Here is a 22,384-nt window from a genome sequence, read left to right as displayed (position 1 = left end):
ACAAAATATCACAATATCACAATAGTTTGGACCAAATACATCAGTATTGATATTGTGACAATATATCACAATGAGATTTCTGATAAATAATCATTGTCAAACTAGGAAAAGACAACACGCCATATCACGATATAACTATCCAAAGAAGTTTGGGCTGAGGCGATATATAGTCTCATATCATGAAAATGCAATAATACAAAATAATAAGTATTTCATTTCACAGAAACTTGTTGATGTGGAGTTTCAGGGTCTGTTGGGAAGTAGTTGTTTGTGCGTCGGACTGTTCAGTTGAAGGACTGCAGCTTACTTTTCTTCTCATTGTTCTTTTTATAATCGTTTTAAATCAGAAAATGGTTGAAAAAAAAAAATCATCTATCACAAGTTTCCACAAGGTCAACCTTGTCAAATTTCTTATGTTAGACCAACAATCAGAAACCAAAAGATATTTCATTAATAATTCAATAAAACTGAAATCCTCACACTGAGGAGGCTAGAAGCAGAGAATAAAGGGACTCCTCCTTAATGAATGACTTCAACGTTCACTCAGTTGTTGAGGATTCATTTTCTGTCAATTGACTAATCAATCAACTGTCTAATTGACTCAGCTCTGCCTAGAAAGTAACTGTCCTTGTTGTCCATCCTTGCTTGAAGCATCAATAATATCCTTTCCTCTTTGCGCCTTTGATAGATAACACACTGTATGTCATTTGGTTATTTAATTCATTTTGAAAAAAAATTCTTATTGATTCCAAGACATGTTAAAAATGTTTCTCTCCCCTTTGGTCGTCTCTTCCAAATCCCAAGTTGGAAGCAAGAAACACAGCCGCTCTCGTCTTTGATGAATAAGTGTGTGTCAGACATGAAACAAGTAAATCTCGCCTCGATCCTTGAAACCTCTCCAACTGCCCTGAAGAGCCAATTGACTTGGACACATTTCTTCACAGCATATCATACAGATGGTTTATGGTTTATGCTTCAAAGAAGTACAGAGGTGTAGGACAGTGCCAGGCGTCAGGGGGACAGTGCTCAACTGGCATGGGAGTCGTTGGGACATGTGCGGTGTTGCGCTGCGTAGATCACGAACTATCTTTTTCCGTGCCTCGCTGGCTCGCCAGAGGATCTCTGTGTGGCACTAATTTTGCAGTGTCGACTGTTCCACTGAGCGGTCATGGGTGACTGACTGCCCTTATTCAACTGCATGATCAAAGGTAGCAGGGAATGTAGAAGTGAGTGATACCGGGAGGGGAACAAGGAACACAGATCTACTAAAGAATTCATGATTTTTTTTTTTTTTTTTACCTACCAAAAATTCCTCCTTAAACTTAATCAGACACATCTTCATTTTACTTTGACTTTCCTGCAGTTTTGTCCCCTTTTTAAAGATTGGTGTGCATTAGTGTGTTCTCTCAGTGGGGTAGCTACAGGCTGATTTTGCATAATCAAGGCAAGACAGACTGGCTCTTTTATTCTTCCATGCTTAAAGTAGTCGGGTTCATACTGTAGTTAAAACCTTTGAAACCTGAAGCCTGCGGAAACACAATAGAATCCCCACAAGAGCCTCTATGACCTTTTGTGCATAACTTAAAGTACCGTGAATGTCTCTCTTGTATCCTCATAGTGTCCCCATGTGCAGAGTGACTATGTATAAGCAGGACACTTTGATGAGCTGTGAAAAAAAAGATGGCATCTTCAGGTCCTCGGTGTGGAGCCGAAATGTTTACACAGGGACAAGTCTGGTCACTCAAGGGCTTATATCTGATTAGGACACAAATCTAATTCCTCCTGCAGCTCAGTGGGTAAGACTTGTAGCATTAGCTGTTTTTAAGACGGCGAATCTCTTTACAAGTCCATAAAGAAGAGGAGGTGTCGTAATCAGGGAGGCTTCTGGGCGTGTCTGCTTGCACTCATCCTGTACATTAATCTGCCAATCTGGACGGGTGTGCACAATTTCCTGAAAGTGATGAGATGTGAGTGAGATGTCCTGTGGCATCATAAAACAAGTGTGTGTGTGTGTGTGTGTGGTGTCGAGAGCTGAGTGTCAGGGTTACGAGAGAGTGTGTCACTGATTGCATCTCAGCCCATCGGGGGGAACAGAATGATATCCAGCAACTCCGAGAGAAGTGGAGGAAAAAATAAGTTGAAGAGGCCGAGAACAGCTCGGAATTTTCATTATCCCTGCATCCTGTACTCCACCCGCGACTGCTTCAGTTTTTGGGGGAAGTCTCCCCGGGGCTGGTGCTTTCCTTGCAGCACGACAGTACGCTATCCTGGCTTCATTGGAAGGTTTTGATGCTTGATGTGAAACGAAGTGGATCTCATTTGGGGAAAAGAAGGAGTCTGATACTCTAGTCTTACAGCTCAGCCAAGAGAGAAATGGAAGTGTGGTGTGTGAGTGTGTGTGTGTGCGTCAGGAGGCAGTGGAAAATGGCTGGTAATAAACACTTCTGACACACCAGGGCTCCCATCCACATTCCACTCAAGGGTTTTTTGCGGATTAGTCACATTCTCATCCTCCTTGTCCACATTTTTAGAGCTGTGTCTCCACCTGTGAGCGGGGCTTCTTTGAATTTTCTATGAGGTTGAAGATTTTATCTAACGCTCGGCGGCACTGATCCACATTATGTCTTAGTCTAATCGGACGCACATAGTCGGTGCGTACAGAGAGGTTGGGACGAAGGCCGGGGTCATGGGGAGTGTGTGACATTGAGTTCTGCTGCTGTCATGGAAGGTAGATCGTGAAGTATTACAGGTTTGTGGTTTGACAGAAATATGTCATGAGGGTTATTTCTGCTGTTGTACATTTAAGCTGTTGGTGTAATCAGCCACAGTTTATTTTGGATATAAAGCAGTTTAAAGGGCGAGTTCAGTCAAATTCAATAAAATACAGATTTAAAAAAAAAAAATTACTTCAATGGTGAAAAGTAACTAAGTACATTCACCCAGTACTGTATTTAAGTATAATTCTAAGGGACTATTTGCATTTCATGTTTCTTTATATTTCCTCTTCACAACATATATATTGTAGTTTTTACTTCACTTCATGTTTATGGTAACTTTAGTTACTCGTTACTCTGAATGTCCAACGCTGTAAAAGGTTCTTAAAATTAGCCAATTTTTTTTGCCAGTTACAAAATAAAATGCTGTTTATGCAGTAATGATTGTAATATTTACATTTTTTTAAATGTACATTTTTCTGCTCATACTAATACTTTACATACATTTTTTTAACACAAGATTTTTACTTGTAGTGCAGTAATTTTACCCTGAAGTATTGAGTAAAAGATCCGGATATTTTTTCTATCACTGGGTTTCAGGGACTATTTTGTTATAAATTAGTTTTGTTAAAACGAATCAACGTAAGGTGAATATTTCTAAACAAAAAACACAGTAAACCACTTTTAGAAGTAGTTTTTTAACGCTTTGAGCAACACAAAAGTGTCAATCAGTGCTATTGTATTGGGACAGAGGAGGAAATCTCACACATCCACAAACAAGTTAAACCAAAATCTCTGCAAAGCTACAGTAAATACTAATGGAAGTTTTAGGTTTTTTTTGTATAATTTGGGTGAATGTACCCTTTAATTTTTTTCTTAATTTTCACAAGCTGCTCAACTACAAACATATATATGTATATATATGTTTCATGTAAATGTGTCTTTTAACTAATCAGATGCGGTTTTGAGTGAGATTCGACACTGGCATCATTTTTAAACATTTTTTTGCACTATGTTTGAGTAGAACCTGACTGATACTGGATTTTGGGGCCGATACTGATACCAATATTGATATAAAAAAAAATCCCTATATCGATACATTCGCTGATTTTACAGTTTAACAATAAACTTTATTGTCCAATAATAAATTAAATAATTAGAATTAAACCGAGCATCTTCTTCTGCTTTGCGTTCTTTTAAAAAGGTTTTCATAAACAATATGACCAATATGATACCAGTATATCTGAAACAGGCCGATATCAGCTGATAGAATCGGCTAACCGATGTATTGTACCTCTGAAAACGTTGCGTGCTTATGGTGGACTAATGTTGTCACGATACTGAAATTTCTAACCTTGATACAATACCTTGAAAAATACCGATATTCAATAACACGTTCGATACCACGGGGAACACAAACTGTGAGGGCGTAGCATTTTTGATTTTCATTCAAAGATTAATAAAGCTAGGCTTCAATTAGCAATTAGCACAACAGCATTTAAGGTAGTTTGGTGTGAGGAGGCGGGCCTACAGCAGCGGCGTGTGTGTTGACTTGTGTTGACACTGTCGAAGAGGAGACAGCGAAACAGCTGGTAACAGTATTGGTATTGTGGAAAATGAATATTTAAATATTCAGTGTCGATATTTATCAATATTCAATATTTTTGACGACACTATTGTGGGCTATCCGAAACAACAATGACACAATGACATGGAAAAACACATTTTTGTTGTTGTTATGTTATGTTATAACTAAACTACCTGCCTCTGGTGTCTGGTTATCACTGGTGGTATCACTGTCATAATTTGGCAAACCAACCCTTTAATTTTCCCAGGATGGTAAACTACAGATATGTTTATACAGTCAGTTTGCATTCTTCATTTAAATGTGTCCTCTCACTCCTGTTCTGTGTAAAGAATCTGCCACTTGGTTAATATGCGTATCATGGGTCAAAATTATAATTCTGTATGAGTTACAGTTTAAATTAAAAATTAAAGCATGATATGATCGTGTCAAAAAGTCACTGCCCACCGTGATGTGTGACTCATTGATTTATCTGTCATTTAACCGGCATCTGACACTTGGCAAATATTAATTTTTCGACCATCGTCATGGGAAAATCGGAGAACTCGAGATTTATTCCGACAAATATCCACCACTAGTAGTAGAAAAAAAAAACTGCTGCTTTTGCCTGATTTGAAAAATATGAGTTTCTGAAGGACAACTTTTCAAAAATGAATGGCAGGCGAATTGAACTTGATTGTAAAGGCTAAAGCAGGTGGAACAAAGAGGGGATCTTCTTTTAAAGGAGGGAAGTCATGTATGGTAAGGGTTCACAGGTGAGGGTCTATGGGTGGGGAAGGAGTGGAGGGGGTGGGGCATTGAGGAGGGGATAAGTGTGTGCTTTTGAAGATGAAGCAGATGGATTAGTGTTATCTGAGCTCTGTCTCTCTTTCTCCAGGTGGAATGGGTGGAAGACTTCAAGGACTGAAGAAGTGACCGGCAGAGGTTCAGAAGTGGGGAGGGGAGTCTGAGGGTAAAATCGGGACAAGACCAGAATCACAACCGCAGGAGGAAGAGGAGGGGGAGAAAAGAGAGAATTAATCCAGTAGCGAGCGTCTCAGGAGAGCGTCGGCGGTGAAGGGGAGGGAGTTGGATACCCAGCATGCAGGCAGCATGGAACGGGTGAGGGAGCAGCGGCCTTTCTGCTCGCTGTCCAAGAGCCAGAGAGACCGAGAGAGATACTGCGAGAGAGACAAGGATCGAGAGCGCCGTTACACCGCCTCCTCGGCCGACCAGGAGGAGGGAGCCTGCCGTGTGCCCACTCAGAAATCCTACAGCTCCAGCGAGACGCTCCAGGCCTTTGACCATGACCCTTCACGAATGCTGTTTGGAGGCAGAGTCAAGGAGATGGTCCACAAGGAGAGTGCAGAGTACAGCAGGCCAGGTTAGCAAGAACAAATGTTTACTCGAGTCTTACACTGTAGGCTTTCTCGCTGGTGAATCTCACATAATATGAGCTAAGTGGTGTGCTTATTGAAGCTGCTGTGGATAAGTGGAAGACAATTATATCTCACTGTAAAGCCCACATTATCAATTTAATGACCTTGGCTACAAAATGCACAATCATTAGTTAAAAATGTAGTTATTTTAGGAACTTGTAGTTTTATCTCTGCAATTCTGAAGAGGAGATTCCAGTTTGTTACACTTATAAATAAGTCCTTGTATCAACATTCATTTGCTGATGTTCAACAGTGAGAAACGTCATTACTAATTTGTCACTTTTAAAGATTTTGTTTGTTTTTTGTTGTGTTGACCAACAACTTCTACCATTTTGCTTTTCCAGCTTCCTTTAATCTGTGCAAGTTTGACAAGTAATAACTGCAGGATGACGGGATGCTGGACAGCTGTAAACAGAATTAAAAACAAAGTTTGCACATTTTTATTTTCTCCAAACTTTCAGACAAATCTCACATTAAATGTGCTGCAGTCGACCACTCTGACCTCATGAAATGTTCCTGCTCTGCTGGACTATGTTAAGATAATAAGGAAAAATAAAAAAAGCTCCGTAAATAACCCTCTTCTTTAATTGGCTGTTAGAAAACTGCTCTGATTTCTGTAATTAAAAAGTTTGAGCAGTTTATTGTATTTTATGGCACTCGTAGGGCTCATAAAATTGCAATTAGAAAGTCTATCCATTACTCCCTTACATTTTCGTGGTGCTAATTGGTGCCCATTTTAGAATTAATGGGATTATGATGAAGTTGTGGGAAGAATGCTTTCTTTTCCTTATTTCTTTTTAAAAATCGGGCATTTAATGTTAACGACTGTTCCTTACATCATTACAGTAAATGTCAGATTTTATATTATTCATCTGATGGTGGAGAAAGAACATATTTTGTGTAGAGAGTATGTGTAGATGCTGCATCTGCTGTGTGTGTGTGTGTGTGTGTGTGTGTGTGTGCGTGTGTGTGTGTGTGTGTGATTGTAATGTTAAGAAAACTATAGCTGCTTAGCATTTTAACTTTTTAAAATATTTTCATTTTCAGACAGACTTCCTTGCTTACTTTTTTCTGCACCATTTCCAACAAGACAGAATATGTTTAATATAAAGGAAATGTAAAAAAAAAACATGCACTTACTTTGTGACTTCTTATTTGACATGAACATTTTTTTAAAAAGCCACAGATCATCAAGAACATATTTTACATTGTGTAGCATTTATTGTTTTATACACTAAAACAGTCTTAATGCATGTGACCTTGAAAAGTTGAAAACACCTCATGATGAGTAACACTGCAGTGCCAATGATTCACTCACAGAAGTGAATACATGGTAAATATTTAAGCTTTCTACCTGAAGCCATTTACATCTAAAATACATTTAGATAGAAATGCCTTGGATCGATCACATGAATAATAATTTTTAGATGTCCTATTGACCAGATGCCAAAAAATATTACATATGGATGACTAGATAAAGGGTTTAAATAAAGGATATGCAGTGGGTGATACATTAAGAATATATTCTTGTTAGTTCTGGGGCTTCCTAATGAGGTCGACATGAGTTATTTTTTGTTTTTTTTGGCAGTATTCCTGCGTCTCTTTAAAAAATATATATTTATTTATTTAGCTTACATGCCGCAGTGTCTCTGAAGGCATGGCAGGATTTTTTTTTTTTCATTTGAAGTGAACACAAGAGCCTCAAGTAATTCCAAATGAAAGGACAATGAATTTATGGTAATGATTTATTTTGAAAAAAGCCAGTGTCTGAAACAGTCTCTCAAAACAATAAATAATAAATGGGGGATAGCATTTTTGTTAAATTTTTTATATGTGATGATGAACACAAGAAGCTTGTTTTTTCTTTTAGAGGTGTTTTGTTTTGGGGGTTAAATGTCTGGTGAAAGTAGGTCAACTGAAAAATCTCTTATACAAAATCTGGCGTGAGCTCGACGTGATTTAAGTGATAAGTTGATGAGTGTGAAGCAGATCGGGGAGACGTTGTTCACCAATCACCCCTCCCCTTCCAGCCTGCTCTTAGGTTAAGTGTTTTTTTAAGTAGCCCTGCTCTTGGCCATTAACCCGCGTTGTTGCTTGGTTTGTTAACTTTACAACTCCTGTCATTCACAGGACAGACATTTTCGCTGAGGCAACTCGGGATATGTGAGCCACCGCCTCGCAGGGGCTTGGCGCTCTGCCCTGAGACGGGCCTCTCCCACCCTCTCAGCAGCTACTCCAGAGGACCGGTCGCCACAGAAAACCATGAACCTGTATCACCGGAACGTACCATGACTCTTTGGGGAACGGGGGCAAAGTCTGGGCAGAATTCATGCCTCTCAAGCCGCTCTAACTCGGCTCTCACGCTCACTGACACGGAAATGGACAATAAATCGGACACTGAGATGGGTGAGTAGGGCACACTTTCCATTCTTTTATCTTCTAAAATGCGTATTTGTTTGAGGCTCGTGCTCTCATCGCCTTTCAAAGGGGAGAAATCACTATGTAGACAAAGCAGCGGTCGGAAGGTTGGATTATGGTTGGCGCTGGAGACAAGAACCTGATTGGTGGAAGGAAGTGGAGTCGCGATTGGTGGGGCTGGTATCTGGAGAGGCGTTTGCAGCTGCCTTTCTGTGGATCAAAGGCGTGATTCCTCGCTGCATGCGGAAAAGAATTTGGCCTTCCGATTGAGCAGTTGCGAGTCACCTGGTCCTTCTCTGCAGGAAGCAGAGGAGTTTGATAAAGTTTCCCCATGGGCTGGCGTATAATCAAAGATAGCTTTGTGTGCCTCAGTCTGAGATTTTGCTTAGAAATTCTGCAGTGGATGACTGGGCATGCACAATGACTGATTAAATGGGTACAATGGTTTGAAGTGCAAATTTGTTCATGCTGGAAACCTGAGATGGAGAATTGAGGTTCTCTGTTTGAAAAGGGCAAATCTTTGCTGCGTCAAACGGAAGCAGTGCATCTAAGTTGCATGTATTGTTGTTCCATTTGCAGTGTTTTAAACATTTTTGTCAGATAATCTTGTTTGTTTTGTCGCGATTTCTTCCTGAAAGGTTAGCTTGCAGTTTGGAAAATGCTTTTTTATCTCTTGTAATACACTCGGCACAAAAGCAAGCAGCGGTGGTTTTCAGCAGTCTTTCTTCTTTCAGCTGATTTCTTTCTGTTTTTTTTACTCAAATGTGTCTCATGTCTTTTCAGCCTGTGCTTTAAGTGAGTAATATTTTGCCCTCCATAACAGAATTTATCCTCTCAGCTTCATATGTTTAAGTGTAAATCTTGAACATTTCTTCCATGATGTTGAGTGCTCCTGACACTGCACATCATTCATCATCATCATAGTGTGTGAGCCATCGCCATTACAACACATTCAACATAAAGCTCTAATTATTTTAAGAAACCGATGATCTCGAAGAGTGGCAGGCAGTTAAAATAATTAGGTTTGATTACACTTTCCTGGCAAGAACATTAAAGAGAGGGTAAAGAAGGGAAAGTGTCTTGTGTTCTCATGCTATCAATTTTTATTCTGAAAACATTGGCTACAGTCTGACATTTGAGACAAGTCATTTTCTTAATGGCAGTATTCATCATAGTGAGCTCGTCTCAAGTGGGGGGCGGGGGGGGGGGGGGGGGGGGGGGGGGGGGGCTGAGTAACTCTTTTACCTTTTCAAAATGCCATGAGAATTCAAACCCATGTATTTGTTCCAGTGTCTGGCCTTTGCTTTGGCCCAACACACTGTATACATTTATGAGTCACTAAAAGCAGCAGCCTAACCACAGAGGTGCCGGTAAACATAACCCTCGCCTCCTTAGCGCTCGACTCCAGTCATATTTGTTGCTGTACGTGCCAAACACAAAACCATATCAGCAGTCACCGCTCCATTCTGCAAGACAAGACCGAGTCTGGCTTCAATAGGTTCTCTATTGAGCTTCGATTGCACCTGCCCTCCAGCGCTTCAACTGCATGAGCACACACTCATATATACACACACCACCCTGCTCCCCTTTAGCTTACCTCCTCTGGAGTTTCTTTTGGAAACGTCTCAAGAAGCTGCTGCTGATTGGCTCTTGTTAGTACAGTGTCCCACTGAGACCCTATCTTACTCACTATTGTCTCAATTAGTTTCATTGCGGGGTAAATAAACAATACCTGCTAGATCTTGATCCCAGGTGCCGTGTCTTTTAAAAGCTACAAAAAGCAAAAACACCAAATAGAAAATTTATTAAAGCGTATGTAAGCTCTTTTCTGTTCTTTTCATTTTAATATGCTGCAACCGTTCAGTGGGAAGAACAATGCGAGTCGTGGCGTAATTTAAAATTCCAACCCTTTTTTGTTAAACTATTTTTGGAGTGCTTTTTCATCATCTAGATTCTGAGCCGGAGCAAAGAAAAACCTTGCCGCTGTTCCACCTCTATAGATCTTGGTCTTTTTTTTTTTTCCTTTTTTTGTTAGGAGGCATTGCACTTTTGACTTTCACTATTTAATGAAGCAGCTAAGAGAAATGACCCATCCAAAGGTTTCCATCAACTGAATATGCATGCAGAAGCTCCGACAAGGGGCCGTTCAGCCCCACTTATTCATAAATGAACTCAATATTTCATTCTAATTTGCTCTGTTCTACAGAGTGTTCGACACAGACAAGTACCAAAGCCTCAGCACATTCACAAAGCGCGGCATCTGCAAATGTTAACCTCCGTGAGCCAAGAAAAAAGAGGTCTACCTTTTGAAAGATCAAACCAGAGTGGTCATCTTGTCCATCTGCAGCTTTAAATGATCCACTGAGCGCAGCTACAGAGAGGGAATAAGAGAAGGTTGTCCTCTGAAGTGAAGCATTTGCATTTAAGCACAAATTAGGTTAACTGAAGTATATTTATCTGGAATAGAGCGGATCCAGGGAGTGAAGCAGCTGTCAGTTTACTTTTGGTGCAGTCAGTTATTTTTAGGATCAAATGTACATTTTTTCTTCTCTTACATACCATAAAAAAATATTTTTAAAAGCCAAGCCCAAGTGACCCATAACATAACATAACATAACATAACATAACATAACATAACATAACATAACATAACATAACATAACATCAGCTGAGCTTGACTCCATACTCAAAACATATCCTTTTGTTTAAATATATTCTGTATATACTGTACGTATATAACAATATAGGCTGGTATATCGACATCTGAATTGTTTTACTTGCAAATATCTGTATATTTATCAGCCAGAGGCGTACAATGCGGACATTAGAGCTCAGACGAAAAAAATACAAAACAAATAGATTAGAGTAGATAATTACAAGGGGAAAATAACTACACATCAAAATTAATTTAATCTCTTTAGTTAGTTTCTTGTTGCAAGCTATTTTTAAGGGCATTTTTATCTAATTATGCTTTTAAAAAAGTGATGTGGACCAAATTGGTCATCTCGAAAAAATGGTGGGGACATGCACCCAGTGTCCCCAGTGTCCCCAGTGTCCCCAGTGTCCCCAGTGTGAATGACACCAATGTCAACAGCCCCAAAAATCTAGTATAAGTCATGCTCGATCCATCATAATGGATTATTTATGACACAACATAAAGTTGTTGGATTTTTTCAATGGAAAACTGCGGTGAAATGTAACTAAGTACATTTACTCGAGTACATGGGCATTTCCATTTTACAGTACATTTTACTCCACCGCATTTATTTGGTTACTTTTTTTAGTTTAGATTAACTTTAATATTACAAAATATAATCAACAAATAAATCATGATGTAATATTCTAGATTATAGGTTTAGATTTAACTTTATTGATCCCTGAAATTCACAAGCTACCCTGCAGATGAACTATATAAAGAAGTCAAACTACCTTCACCAGCTTCGGAGTTAAACACAACATCTGATATATGTTTGCCATTCTGCATAATGAGTACTTTTACCTCTGGTACTTGAAGTATTTTAATTTTACTGCTTTTGTAATTTTGCTTCAGTAACCTCTTTTTTTTTTGCTTGTTCCAAACTATTTGTACTTCTGTTGTCACGATACTGATATTTCTTACTTTCGATACGAAACCTTCAAAAATATCGATATTTGATACTGTGGGGAAAAAAACGACGCCATATTGCGGGCAAGAGATTTTAGATTTTTTATCGAAAAGATAAACATAACAAGGCTTGTGTTTATGTGTCAAACACAACAGCATCTAAGTTCATTTACTTCTGGAGGAGGCGGGGCTGTGAAGGCACTGCAGCAGTGTGTGTGTGTCTGTGTGTGTGTGTGTGTGTGTGTGTGTGTGTGTGTGTGTGTGTGTGTGTGTGTGTGTGTGTGTGTGTGTGTGTGTGTGTCAACCCTTAGATGGAGAGGAGAGTGAAAAATCACAGCTGGTACTGATGCATCAGTGCTGTGAATAATGGGTACTGAAACCTGTACAAAGACTCAGAATTGATATGTATTGTTCTATCGATATTTTTGACAGCACTAATTTCCTCACTGTGATATTGCTACTTTTTACTTAAGCACAATATCTGAGCACTTCTTCCACCTCTGCTGGAAAGAGAAAACTAAAAATCTGTTAAGCAGCTTTCATTGATTTTATGCTTAGCATAATCCCCTGCCACTGACAGAATCACTTGAAAACAAAATCAATTGATTAAAGCATCCACTTTATTGTCTTTCTAGTTGTAAGAATGGCCATGTGATCCCAAGCAGTCCTTTCATATCTCAATAGATGACACCATTGTGTTCACATGTATAGTATTTACTACATGAGCAGTGTATACCACAGCTTGCTTTTATCAGAGAAACACAACCGAGCTGTCTTTTCTCTACGCCTTCAAAAAATATGTATTTATTTATTGATATCCTTTTTCAAAGCACATGAAGCCTCTGATTTCTCATGTGGAAAATTCACTCGCATTCTTCTTTTTTCATTTTCTAAAACTATTATGCATATCAGTTATTTATCATTTTACTTTTTAATATATCCTTGCTTACAGTGATGTTCCTGTAAAACAGATCAAATATATATGCTCTTTTCCCTCACACAGAAATTATTTAATACCATTGGTTCCATACACCTGACAGATAACTGATGACTCTCCGTACAAAACCAGCACACCCAAGCATGTATGTACTCATATACCTACACAAAACATACATATGATCACTTACTGTCTCATGTTACATTAGCGCTGTGACATGTACTAGCTGTGTAGTGTTGGAAACTTGTCTGCAGGGAGCTCTAACTCCTGTTAGACTGTAACTCTGCTGTAAGTGGCACCCTGATTAAAAAGAAATGTTTGCACTCAGCAGTTGATGTGAGACAAAATGGAGCTTTAAGCAGTTTAAGTTTTGTTATTGAAGTTTGTCTCTGTCATGATTTTTGAAGCGCTGAAGATTAGGAGAGGGGAAAAAAGTTGTTGAACCAAAGCCCCAGTCCCACTGCGACGTTATGATATCGTAGCTTTGTGTAATTAATGAATTAGATATGCATTACGTGAAATAAAAATGTATAGGGAGCAATAAAATCACTGGAGCCGAGGTTAAATAGTTTTTTTTTAATTGTATCTAACCTTTATAATACAGAAAAATTCAATGGAGATTTCAGTGTCTTTAAAATGTATTGTTACTGACAGAGGGAGGAGAGGCGGGCACCTGAGAGCAAGGGCATTTCAAACACTTTCTGAAGATGACCTCAGTCTTCACTAAAGCATTATTTTTGCTGGAAATTTTTAGAATAAAAAATAATACAAACAGTGGACATTCAGTTTTTCAGTCCGGGGGAAGCAAACAGTTTTCAGTGGAATGTTTTTTATTTGTTTAAAAACTTGAAAACAGATAATGGGACTCACCGGTTACCCTTGCTCTGCTTATTGAATTGGATTTTTTTACAAACTCTGTTAAAATTTTGGCTGATTTAAAATGCTTTAAAATGAAGAATTAAAACCTTCAAATTTCAGTTCTCATCTTACTGTGCTGCCAGTTCTGCTAGCAGACATTTGAAATGAGGAAAATGTCGTCACTTTAAAAAGTGAACATATCACTTTGTAAACATGCTCGACTGTAGGGTCGACACTTTCAACCAGGGTCACCATCCTGCAGTAAGCAGGCCGCTATAGCGCTTCACTGTGATGTATTTTTAACGTTTTAATAATAAATTATTAGCGGTTGGGCTCAAGTGTTGTTGTGATATATATATATATATATTCATATACTCGCTTGTTCGGCAAAAGTATAGCTCCTCTGTAAATGTGAACACAGCCATGGAGAAAGGTGTTTTTTTTTTTTTTTTCCTGCCCTAATGTTGACTGCACAGGCTTTAGAATCAATATTATACCCCTCATAAAACATGAATGACTGCACGAAACAGAAACATAGCATGGCCCAGTTGAGTTGTATTCCTAATAGGGTGTGAAAAAGCTTGCACTGACTTGTTAGGTACTGCAGCTACAGCACTGCAGTACCTCGTGACAGCTCTCCCTGCTGCTGTAGCATCACACGGGGGGTTTATCGTTCGGTGGAGGGCCTTGACGTCTGCTGACCCCTGTTTAGGAGAAAGGGGCTTCCACTGCAATGCCTGTCATCCTTTGTTAAAGAAGCACCACTTGCTCTGGCCTGCACCTTCTGTCCAAAGTAATTTCTGAAGAAAAAATTGTGTCCCTTTGATGTTTTCATGGAGGATGGCTGCTGCGGGTGCACCCGTCCGTGGTGTGTCTTTAGTGGCACGCTCATGTCCGGGACTGTTTACGAGGGGATGTGTCAGAAAATAATTTCAATTTGTCGGAGTCGCAGGTCTTCATCGCAGTCGTACCCATTTTACAGTTGAGTATAGCTCGCAGATTCATTGTGTGAACAGTGCCAGTAAAAGGTTAATTAAATCAGTAGAGGAGTCACAGCAAAGTGTGCTGTAGCACAGCAAGCACCAAAGGCTTTTTGGGTGGGAGTATGAAAGCGTATCAGACACCCTCTAACATGCCTCTCTGTGTGCATGTATTCATGTTCCCTCACTCTGCGCCTCTTCCTCTTTCACGTGTACACACACACACAAGCGCATGCACACACGCGCATATCTCACTTTGTTTCTCACACTTTATCACTCTAAGATTAGAAAAATCATGCAAAAGTGCATCCACACACACATGCACGCGCGACGTCATGCTGACGAAGGTGACACGCCATCTGTCAAAACCCTGTCTCAGATCTGCGCCTTGTATTGTGACAGTGGAAGCTGCCTATTGATCGTCGCAGGCAGAAATCCTCCCTCGCCACTTTCATAATTCAATATGGCACAAGCCGACCACAAAAAGAATAAATAACATCACAGAGGTTGTTTTTTTTTGGTCAAAAGGGCTGGCCATCTGTGACGTTTTTTGAAGATCACTCCAAAACTGGCAGAGAAAAGAGTTTCATCATTTGTTAATAGGAGCTGGGAAGGTATCTGAGCTTCATCTCGCGCTTCGTCAAAAGAGGAGGCGAGCTTTGATTGCCATCATTTATTGTCATCACTTCCCTGCTTGCTGGTGCTGTCACCAGTTAAGTGCTCATATTGTTAGTGCTCTGGGTGACAGGGGATGTGGGACGCGGCGGTGACGTGCCGAGGTGTCGTCGCAGGTGTTGTGCTCATCAGTGTTGTGAAAAGATCTGTGGTTTCTATTTTTGAAAAGCCTGAAGGAGGTCGCTGCAGCAGCGTCTCTGTGCAGAGCAAAGGTCGACGACACTTGAGCCTTCAGGCGTAGCAAATGACAACTGACCGCCAATATCGGAATTTAGATTCATCCCTTTGAACACCATGATGCATTGCATGTGTGAGATTTTTTATATATCTGTGCAGAAACATATCTTGTGAACACATTATCACTACAGCAACACATGGTGAAAAGTTTCCACTCACACCAAAGCGACCCCCTGCAGAGTGGATGATCTGATTAGACTTTGGAGTGTCGAGCTGTATAAATTTGCATTTTAATAGGAGAAAACAGATTTTCTTGAAACTACTATATCCCTTTAATACTTTAAGGAGTTCATATAATATCAATTGCATCATTGCTCACTAATGCATTAACTATCTTAAAAAACCACATCCTAAATATGTCATGATGATTATGGCTTAATGTGAGGTCATTTTTTACAGTTTCTTTCAAATGCCGGATTTGGATGATGTGCGACATCAACATTACGGATAAATATATATAATATATATTTAATTTTAAAGGGGCACTATGTAGCTTTGGAGAAGTATTTGAATATTTACAATATTAATGAGGTAATGATACAAACTCAGAAATATTTATTTTTTCCATAACTGAATAAACAAGCTGTTCTCAGAGGAACATAACATCCCCAGAACACTGTTTGAAGCTAGAGAGGTGGCAGGGTCCGCCACATATAAACAGGTCAGTTTGTTTATTCAATCACAAAAATGAAGAGAGTTTGTTTATCCAGCTTGTTGAGGCATAAAATATCAAATGACATCCTCAAAACTACATATTGCACCTTTAAGTCTCTAAATAGGGATGCTAGTTTTGCAAAAAATATGATTTGCTATTAATCAGTCAATTATTTCTTCAATTAACTGATGAATCATTAAGTCGATAAGCATCAGAAAATTGTGAAAAATGTCAACCATGACATCTTAGATCTGAAGGTCACGTCTTCACAGTCTTGTTCTGTCTTAAGAGTCTTTTGTCCTTTTTGCTTCGTAAATGACTGAAACAATTAATTCATTATTCAAATAGTTACTGATTAATCAACTTTATATTTTCAGCTTTAGTCTTGAGATTGACAACGTACCATTTTGTGTCATAATTTACCAATAAAGCTTTCAGGTGGAGCATTCGTGTGTAAGTATTTAGCCTTACAAACCTGATGTAGAAGTAGCTGCAGTGTAAAAAGCTATTAACGCTGTTCAACATCTACTTTCTGTCACCTTATCATTGGGCATCAACATTCGCCCTTTCCAACTCAAGTGTTGCCCATTTTTGCGTCTTCGAGCGTGTACTGACAACACCGCACTCGGATCGGTCTAATCATTCGCCGGTGCCAGACTGCGGGACATGTTATTACGATTAGGAATTACACTGCAGTTGTCAATTACGAGGGCCACTATTTACCGTCCTCAAGAGAAAACGGCTCATTTCATTTCATCACACAGCCTAATTGAGTGATTGTATTACCATGCTGTACGGAAATAGTCAGGAAGCCACTTTATACTCTATGAATATCAATGGAAGAAACAGGGATTAGCATGTTGGTCCAATTGTGATGTTCATAATTACATGTATGACTGGTATCCCCCAGCTACCATCAGTGTTTCTCTAAAGCCCGACATTCACTTTAAGTCTCCTGAGATGTGGATATAAAATACACGAGACGTACAGGAAAAGACGTATATGTTACACTGATTACTTCTGCAGTGGATAATCAAAAGGAAGTAAAGCTCATTTCTTGCACTTATTGCAGGTGAATTAAAACCACAGTGTTAAATTTAAAGCACTAAGTCTATATGCTTTTAAAGGACAGGCTGAAGTTGAGAAGTCAGGATATACTGTAGAATCAAGGTCTTTTCTTTTCGTTTAATATCGACTAAAATAGATTTCCTCTGTCTCTCCGGTGCGCCGCTGGGTGTTCAGACGTGGTCCCAGGACGAGCACCAACCCACCGATCTATTTAGATTCACGTCTTCTTGCTTTTACGATATCCTTTTTCTCCCCTATCATGGGACACAGGAATATTTGTTATATCTATTGTCATGGTGCTGTGGCTTTGACCTTTTTGCGCTCCTCAGTTCTTGATGTTGGCAATCAAAAAAGTTGGAAGTCGAGGTGATTCTTTTGTTACTGTCTCATCTGAATGTAGAAAACGTCTCTGCTTTACCTGTTGTGTAGTACTCGTGGGGTCATCTCATGTCACGCTCGCTTGGTTGTCCTCTAAACACTTTGTAAAACGTCTTTTGTCCATATAAGCTCCAACATGTCCTTGAGCATCAAAGAAAGCTGTGAATTGAGTTTCCAGTAAGGTTAACGTACAACTAAACATTTAAAACACGTAATTACAGATCTAGGTGCGTATCGATTTGTATAGATGACCATGACCCGGATGACTGAGAAGCTTCATCAACAACTATTGTAGAGCAGGTTTTCTGTGCTAGAAGCAGCATCAGTGTTCACAAGAGCGTATTCATCGTAAAAACCAAAGCAAGACTGCACTCGCATGAACTCGACACTTTTAAATAGTCCAATTGAGTGACCAAGTAAAATGATGAAAATATGTGCAAAAATGTATTTTGTTAATTGTGTTGGGCTGCTCTAATTTCCTTTCTGACACACGCAATTAAAAGCACATTTTAACTGCAAATTATACCACTGGATCTTTTCATTGGCAGTGGAAATGTGTCGGAGTCTTTTATACACATGAATAAATGTTTCATTAAAAGGCCTCGACTTCAGACGGAATTTCAGGGAGTTTTCGTCATGTGAGCGTTTCATCTGGCGCGAACAATGCTACAAATCAAAGGGTTTCAATCTCAGTTTACTCCGGCTGCATCAAATAGTCTCTAATATTTGCCTGATTTAATAAGGTGAAAGTTTTTTGAAGGAGACTAGCGCACAGCATGAAACCAGCAGGGTGTCCTTTCACCGTGCACAAAAAAATAAAAGTTTTGAATATGAAATATCACGGACATAATTTTCAGCAGGGATGTGGGGGCATGTCCCACTCATGTTGTCATCAATGTTGATGTGCTCATCTGAGTCGTTAGCAAGCAGTCACAGTGGTGAGCCGAGCGAGGAGCACTGAATTCTTTTGAAACCTTTTTCTTCGCCCCGAGTCTTGCCTCTCAGGCTGTATGTAGGTGTGCCCTTCCTTATTGCTGGAGGCTTGTAGGGTTGAGACTTAATCTAATGTCAGATAATATAAAACTTAATTTTCTTCGGAGCATTTCCTTATTTGTTTTTAAAGAAACACAAAAACAGCCGGCAGTGTGAGGTGAAACTATGTACCTGTATATTTAGGAATGTACTTTAATTTGTTATAGTTGTCGTTATATTTCCTTTATTTGTCGACTTATTAATTCGTTAATTTCATTCCATGTACTAGTCAACCTTTTAGATTAATGACAACAACACCCATACGCAAATGTGATATATGTACATATATGGAATTTCCTTATATGCCATATATTTACATATATGTACAAACTACAAAGAAAATTAGAAATTGGAACAATTTATTATTTATTTCAACGTATATGTCTAGCTCAAACAAATATGTATGCAAAAAAATAGTTATATAATAGTTATTATATACTATATAATACAACCGTGTGAATGATTAGACTGATGGTGTGAAATTTTTTTTTACCACAACAGTAACTGTAATCTACATTAACACACTAATAACTGCATAACAGGTAACATGTATGGCTGCTGCATTTTTATAACACCATATATAAATTCAAGATACAGACATTTTTCATATATGTAAATATACAAATTTTACAATGGGTATTTCATATATGTTATAAACCTATATCTCCATGTATCCAAGGATGTATGTATGTAAAATCCATATATTGCCTTATAGGTAATGTATATGGCAGCATCACTCTGGATATAAGGGCATATATGTCATTGTACAGTAAAAAAAAATATACATGTGTATTTGTAAGTTGTTAATTTACTTAATTAATTAACTTTATTCCATGTTCTGCTTACCGTTGTAGATCAATAACAACATCACTCCCAGTTAGATTTATAGCACCATTTAAAAAACGTGCACTTCACATTTTACAGTGTAAAATTCACAGGCTTGTCTTGACAGTGTGTCCACTGAAGTAACTGCACATTTTGCCAAGTGAAGCCGTGTATTGATCAGAATTTTTATGTCATTGTAAAGACATTACAGACATCAGAGTCATGCAGATAAATCCACAATTAAGAGTGGCATAAAAACGGCTATAAAATTGTGTCTAGACGACCTCATTGGCAACATGGGACATTTTTGGCTGAAGCATATTTGAGACTTTTACTTGAACCAATATTTCGAGATTTATTCTTCATATTTTATTTAACGAGTCTTGCTAGGCTAATATAAAGGAACTGACAGAGAACCAGAGCAAATGCAGTAAGTAGGCTGCTGATGAGACGTCCTGTTGGCTCATCTGGGAGACAAGGGCAGGGAGGCGGGGCCAGCTAAAACCCTGTAGGATCCCTTCACGCTCACGGCTTTCTCAACACGTCATCCTCGTTTCTGTCACTCTTTAGTTAAGGGCGCTGCACTATGAGAGAGACCGCCTAAAATAATCTCACTCATTGATGTTTTGCATGAAATCTTGGCACTTGAATAACAGCATCCAGTCACCTTGTAAGCTGTTCAGGTGATGGGATTTTAAATATATAAGCCATTTCCCTGAAAAAAAAAATTAAAAAAAATCTAAGTTTGTTATCCAGGCTTAAAATAGTTTATATGACAGAATGAAATAGATCAGTATTCCCTGCGTTGGACTTTTCTTCAGGCCATTTTTGCTTCCCAGCAGGGGGAAAAAAGGCTCTCTGCTAGAGGACACTCTTATGGCTCTGTAGAGGGACTTCAAGGGCTGATTGGAAAGAGGCTGATGCTACAAGGAAATCTAGAGGAACATAGACACACTCCAACACTTACACACACTTCCTTTCCTGAAGGGAGAAAGGTCAGTATCCAGAGGAGGAAATGGTGAGCCATTGTTATGATTGATCACACGGCAAGGTCCAGGGAGGACGCAGTGTCACTTTCATTGTCAAACTCATTATACCACAGAAGAAGATTCCCCTCCCCTGCTCTCATGTCCTTTCTCCTCAGCAGTCATGTGAAGAGACCCCTTCGCTGCATGCGGAGATGAGTTGGGCATGTCGAAGTGGAAAGCCAAGTGAAATATGCTGAACACACACAATGTTTTCAGTTGCTACACTATATGCTTATAGTGGGAAAATGCATAATTCTGCAACGAGCAAAAAAAAGCAGCTGAAAGTAAGGGAGAAGAGAAAGCATTTTAAATGAGCGGTGCAGCAGTTTTCACTTGGAACATTAGCAATTTAACAATCAACGCATACAGTCGACAACGAGGAGAACGGCCAAATCAATTAAAATATAACAAAATTGATGCCTTGTAGCCAAAGGCAGCTTGCAAGAGGTTTGGAAGGATATTCTGGTCCTGATTAAAAATGAATGGTATCAGAATACATAAAGCTTTCTGGCCAAGTGCCCAGAGCAAAGCATCCTGAAACTGTGGTCACTTCAGAGGCAGGGGGAAAGGCATTAGGTATCCGGGCTATGAGGGCATGCTCAAGTAACAGACTGTTCTCGGTTCAATTCATCTAATCACCAATGCAAACCTAAGCACTTTGCAGATATAGATTTGAGGCCAACGATTGATATTGTATACCATGTAAACTGATTCATGCTCAAAGAAAGGAAACATATTCTCCTGTAAAAGGCTCTCTTCTGCGGATCCTGCCTCGACCTATCAGAGCCCGGGCCTTTTATCTCGGTTGAACACGACCCAACACTAACAAACAGAACATGAAACAGAATCCTTAATTTAGTCGACAAAATCTTATTTTCCCTCAAAATGCACTTCTCAATATTACAATCTGTGCCCTGGAATAGCCATGATTGTGGTTTGCATAATAAAATTACATGTGAATCAGTATAGAGCTTACATGTTTTTTTTCTCTGCTCATCTTGCTTTACATTAGCCCCTTGTGATTTGAGAACACCTGATTGGATTAGGGCTGATTTAGCTGCCCAACTGTAATGTAAATATTTTTAGGTAAAATAAAACCCACTTTATTCACAAATCACATTATGCATGTTTTTTTTTTAACCGTGGTTGTTCCTGTTAAAGTACACAGTGTTGAAGTTGTTGGGGTTTTGTCCTCCTCAGAACAAAGATGAAGACAAAAACAAAAAGAAAATACTGATCCTTGCCACTAAGCTCATTATTCAGGGTCATATGAAGCGATGAGTAATTCAATCCCAACTTCTAGACACTTCTTGTTTGGATTATTTTGCCTCGGTGCTATTGATCCTGCCTAAAGGCTTCCAACAGAGGTGAGAGCTGTCTCTGCCAAGAGTAGAGGTCACTCAGATAAATTGGCCAGGTTGGCTTTTAGCAGCTCCAGGGTCAAAGCCCATTCATCTTATTAGGCCGATGTATCCTTTTAGAGGCCTCAGCAGTAGGATTAGACAATAGAGCAGCACCAGGGCATTAGATGACAGACCATTTGGCAAATAGGTTAGAGCAGTTTCCACCTATTGTCTTTTTCAACATTGCCCAATGGAGCTGTCTGCACAGTTTTGCATGGCAGCTCTAAAGGTTGGAGGAGTTTAGGAAGAGAGATTCACTCGAGATGGGAACAGGCTGTGTGATTTTCTGAAGGATGCTTTTACAAAGTGAATACAGCAAAACAACATTGTGACACACATACATCCTGACTATAGTCCAAGACAATATGCTGGAGTGTTTCCAGCCTCCAAGATGTTTTTCCACCTGTGAGTTCAGATTATTACCAAGAAATTGTTTGTTTTTTTCAGGTTAGCTTTGCTTTTCTCTACTTTAAGCTTCATCTTTAAATTTTAACTTTATTGTCTCCTAGGGGAAATCTGTGTCGCAGTAAAACAGACCTGAACATAAAAGACAATAAATAAAAACAAAA

The 22,384-nt window shown here is 39.2% G+C and overlaps 1 protein-coding gene across 3 annotated transcripts in view; it reads left to right on the top strand.

The window, feature by feature from the left end:
- Positions 1–22,384, top strand: part of LOC141013822 (teneurin-3) — a 218,128-nt gene that overhangs the window by 70,838 nt on the left and 124,906 nt on the right. For all 3 annotated transcript variants that reach the window (XM_073487698.1, XM_073487696.1, XM_073487697.1), the window contains 2 exons: positions 5,177–5,662; positions 7,848–8,123. In XM_073487698.1, coding sequence (XP_073343799.1) covers positions 5,392–5,662; positions 7,848–8,123 — 547 coding nt within the window. In that variant the 5' untranslated portion in view covers positions 5,177–5,391. The remainder of the gene's footprint in view (positions 1–5,176; positions 5,663–7,847; positions 8,124–22,384) is intronic.

This window comes from Pagrus major, chromosome 18 (assembly GCF_040436345.1).
Source record: "Pagrus major chromosome 18, Pma_NU_1.0".
Classification (NCBI taxonomy): Eukaryota; Metazoa; Chordata; class Actinopteri; order Spariformes; family Sparidae; genus Pagrus; species Pagrus major.
This window is presented reverse-complemented; position numbering and strand designations above follow the sequence as displayed.